This window comes from Alligator sinensis, unplaced genomic scaffold (genome assembly GCF_000455745.1).
Source record: "Alligator sinensis unplaced genomic scaffold, ASM45574v1 scaffold850_1, whole genome shotgun sequence".
Lineage (NCBI taxonomy): Eukaryota > Metazoa > Chordata > Crocodylia > Alligatoridae > Alligator > Alligator sinensis.
Genome location: NW_005842742.1, coordinates 30,321 through 34,703, shown reverse-complemented (window position 1 = coordinate 34,703; position 4,383 = coordinate 30,321). Strand labels below are relative to the sequence as shown.

At 63.9% G+C, this 4,383-nt stretch overlaps 1 protein-coding gene across 1 annotated transcript in view; it reads left to right on the top strand.

Moving 5' to 3' along the window:
- LOC102370674 (dual specificity tyrosine-phosphorylation-regulated kinase 1B) overlaps positions 1-4,383 on the top strand; it is a 12,146-nt gene that overhangs the window by 4,643 nt on the left and 3,120 nt on the right. The window contains exons 5-8 of the mRNA XM_025216457.1: positions 141-288; positions 1,053-1,339; positions 2,739-2,885; positions 3,730-3,855. Of these exons, the coding sequence (XP_025072242.1) occupies positions 141-288; positions 1,053-1,339; positions 2,739-2,885; positions 3,730-3,855 (708 nt within the window). The remainder of the gene's footprint in view (positions 1-140; positions 289-1,052; positions 1,340-2,738; positions 2,886-3,729; positions 3,856-4,383) is intronic.

The window sequence follows — 4,383 nt, the reverse complement described above, 5'->3', positions numbered from 1 at the left end:
TCCTTTGGCCAGGCCCCCCTGGACCACACCCCACCCCACCCCCAGTTACAAGATGAACTCACTCATGGGCAAAGACCCACCCCATTCTGTGCCCCACCCCCAGTGAGTAAAGGCCGTGCTACCTCTACCTTCCCCCCCAGGTGGTGAAAGCCTATGACCACCACGACCAGGAGTGGGTGGCCATCAAGATCATCAAGAACAAGAAGGCCTTCCTGAACCAAGCCCAGATCGAGCTGCGGCTGCTGGAGCTCATGAACCAGCACGACACTGAGATGAAGTACTACATTGGTGAGCTGCTGCGGGGGCAGGGCCTCCATCCCCAGGGGTCAAGGGCCACGGCCCAGACCACTTGGAGGATGGAGCAGGGCATGAGCACATTGGGGGCATGGGGTGGGCTCACAAATCAACTGGGTGGAGGGGCTAAGGGGCCCCTAGTGCTGGGGGCAGCGCCTCCATAGCCTGGGTTGGCAGGGGGTGTGGTCTTAACTACTGTGGGGGGTGAGGCTTCCTCCCCTCCCGGAACACAGGGTGGGACTTTCTCCCCCTGGGGACTAAGGGGATGGGATTTGACCCCCCATGGGGTGGGGCTTCTTCCCCTTGGGGATCAGGGGGTGGGGCTTCCTTCCCGAAGGGGTGGCACTTTCTCCCTTGAGGAGCGGGGCTGTGGCTTTGACACCCCCCCCCCCCCGCAGGGGGGCCCCCCCCCCCCCACAGCAGGGCTTCCTCCCCTTGGGGGGCAGCACCTCAACCCCCTGGTCTAACAGGGCGGGGCCTCCTTGTAGTTGGGCAGAGGCCAGGTAGGTCTGTATGTGGGGGGACCCAAATCTCTTCACCCCTACCTTCATCTCTGCCTTCCCACCCCACCCCATCTCCAGCTGGGAGGGGGAAGACAAGGGGGGATCTGTCCACCACCTCTCACCCCCACATTCTCTGTCACCCCCTGTCCCAGCCCAGGGGTTAGGCAGAGGGGGTCTGAGCTCTCCTGAGTGGGCATGGAAGCTCCAGTCCCCCCTCACCCGCTCTTTCTCCCCCCCCACCCCCTTCCTACCCAGTGCACCTGAAGCAGCACTTCATGTTCCGCAACCACCTGTGCCTGGCCTTCGAGCTGCTGTCCTACAACCTCTACGACCTGCTACGCAACACCAACTTCCGTGGCGTCTCGCTCAACCTCACGCGCAAGTTTGCCCAGCAGCTCTGCACGGCCCTGCTCTTCCTGGCCACCCCGGAGCTCAGCATCATCCACTGCGACCTCAAGCCCGAAAACATCTTGCTCTGCAACCCCAAGCGCAGCGCCATCAAGATTGTTGACTTTGGCAGCTCCTGCCAGCTCGGCCAGCGGGTGAGGGCCCCACCCCAGGGCCTCTGGGTCCACCCCCAGCTTGATAAACCCATCCCTGGGCCTCTAGCCCCAGCCGTGCCCTAGCCCCGCCCCAAGAGCTCTAGCCCTGCCCCCTAGCTTCCAACCCTTGTCTTTGGGGTCCTAGTGCGCTCCAAGCCCTGCCCCAAGTCCAATAACCCTGCCCCTGGACCTCTAGCCCCAGCCTCTGGGGCTCTGGTGGGCTCCTAGTCCCACCCCCAGGGCTCTAGCCCTGCCCTGAGCTAGCAACCCCAGTTTCTGGGGTCCTAGTGTGTTCCTAGCTCCACACCCATGTCTCTAGCCTCACCCTGGGCTTCCAATCCCTGCCTCGGTTGTCCTAATGGGTTCCTAGCCCCACTTCCAAGGCTCTAGTCCCACCCCCAGACTTCCAACCACAGGCTCTGTGGTCCTAGTGGGCTCCTGGCCCTACCCCCAGATCTCTACCCCCACCCCTGGGCCCCTAGCCCCAGCTTTTTGCATCCTAGCAGGGTCCTAGCCCTGCCCCCAGGCCTTGTGCCCTTGCTCTGCTGGGCTGTTGGTCCCACCCTCAGGGATCCAAGCCCTGCCCCTGCGGTCCTGGCCCTGCCCCCACTCCCTGAATCCAGCTCCTGGACTCCTGGCCCCACTCCCCTAGCTCCACACCCAGGCCTCTAGCTCTGCCCCCAGACACACCCTCAGGGTCCTAGCTCTGCCCCCAGGCCTCTAATACTGGCCCCTGGGGTCCTGGCTCCACCCCCCAGAGTTCTAGCCCCACCTACTAGAACCCTGGCTCCACCTGTCACTCTGCCCCCTCAGTCTTAGTCCCACCTCTAGATTTGTAACACTGGCCTGTGAGGTTCCTGGCACTGCCCCCAGGTTTCTAGCCCCGCCCCCAGGCCACCCACCCTGGCATTTGGGGTCCTGGCACCATTGCTAGGTTTCTGGCTCTGCCCCTGGGTTCTGGCCCTACCCCCACAACCCTAGGCCCTATCACTCTGGCTCCCAGGCTCCTGGCCCAGCCCCGTTGCATTAAGCCCAGCCCCTCCAGCCTCTTAACCCCCACCACTGGGCACATAAACCAGGTCCTGCCCACTAGGATCCTAGCCCTGCCCCGAGACCCCTCCCTCCACCCAACCTGTCACTCTGGCTCCCAGGCTCCTGGCCTAGCCCCTTGGGATTAAGCCCCCCCCCTTCCAAACTCTAACCCCTGCTATTGGGCACATGAGTCAGGCCCCGCCCCCCCAAGGTCACCTTGCCACCTGCCAAATAGGCCCATCCCCAAGCCTCTATCCGTATCCCTTCTCCACGCCTCAACCCCCCTACAACCTGGGTGGGTAGCGGGTGGAGGGGCCCCTGGATGCCTGGCTACCTCCCTCCGCCGACTGGCCCCTCCCCCTCCCAGATCTACCAGTACATCCAGAGCCGGTTCTACCGGTCGCCCGAGGTGCTGCTGGGGCTGCCCTACGACCTGGCCATCGACATGTGGTCCCTGGGCTGCATCCTGGTGGAGATGCACACGGGGGAGCCCCTCTTCAGCGGCTCCAACGAGGTGAGCCATTGGCTGGGGCCCATGCCCATTGCTGCTGGAGCCCCGCCCCTTTTCCCAGTCCTTCGGGGTCCCCTGAATACATGGGGGTGCCTCCCTTGCTCCCCTTTCCCCATGCTCACTCCCTCAGCCAATGGCATGGCCCCTGTGCCCATCCCTGGCCCCCCCTTGCGTCGGCCCATTGGCTGATCAGGGTAGAGAAGCAAGTCTCATTATGCTTGTGCTGCCCCATGCATTGGCTCATTCAAGGGGGAGAAGACGGGACCCTCCCCTCTCCCTGAATGTGTGATGCCATTGGCTAATGGATGGGGTAGGGGTGGGACTGCTGGGAGGTGCTACCATGTCATTCAATACTTGGCAGGGGGACAAGGGTTGGGGGGCAGCTGGCTCCGCCTCTTGGGGTAGATGGAGCTAAGGGGGCAGCTGGCCTCTCCCCTTGAGTGTGGGTGGGACTAAAGTTTGGGGATAATTGGCTCCACCCCTTGCAGGTGGGCAGGACTAATGGAAGGGGGAAGGGAGAGTACCTGGCCCTGCCTCTCAGCAATGTGGGGGCAGCTTGCTCCACCCGTTGCAGGTGGGCAGGGCTACGGGGGTAGGTAAAAGCCAGGGAGGGGCAGCTGGCTCCGTCGGGGTGTTCAGGGCTAAGGGGCAGGTGCCAGAAGGGACAAAGGGTTGAGGCTGGGGGGGACTGGCTCTGCCCCTCATTTGTGGGTGGGGCTATGCACCCTGGGGCTGGGAAGGAGGGGCAGTCAGCAGCCCCCTGATTCCTCCCTCCCTCTGCCCCCTGCCCCCTCCATCTGTCTGTCCCCTGCCCCTTGACCCCCGACCCATGACCCCCATCTGGCAGGCGGACCAGATGAGCCGCATAGTGGAGGTGCTGGGCCTGCCACCCCCCCACATGCTGGAGCAGGCCCCCAAGGCGCGCAAGTACTTCGACAAGCTGCCTGAGGGCCCCCCCCCCAAAGGTTCTCCAGTGGGGTTAAGGGCCAGTCCAGCCCCCTTCCAGCTCTGTGACCCCCTCCCAAGCTGCCTCGCATCACTCCATCACGGCCTGCATGCAGCCCCAGAACTCTGACCCCCCTGGTGGTCATGGGGGAGCATGGGGGTTGGTGGTTAAGGGGTGAACAACAAAAGGGCTCCCTGAAGTGAAGGGGGGACACCCCACTCCCTACCCCCAAGATGTCTCCCAGTGGGAAGGGTCACCCCAGGACTTGCCCCCCCTTGCAGGTCTCCTGTGGTAGTTGGGGGAGATGGATAACCCAGCTCCAGCCCCCCAGCGTCATGGTCACCACCCCCACCCAGGCCTCCAGCTGGGGGGCATCTGCTCTGCCTCCCACCCAGGTCTCCTGCGGTAGGGGGATATTCCCACCATCTTGTACCCCTTCCCCAGGTCCCCATTGTGGGGGAGGAGTCACCTCAGCTCCTCCACCTCCAGTTACTTGAAGCAGGTCCTCCAGCCCCACTGGCCCCCCCCTCCCCCTGTCTTCCAGGGCAGGAGGTC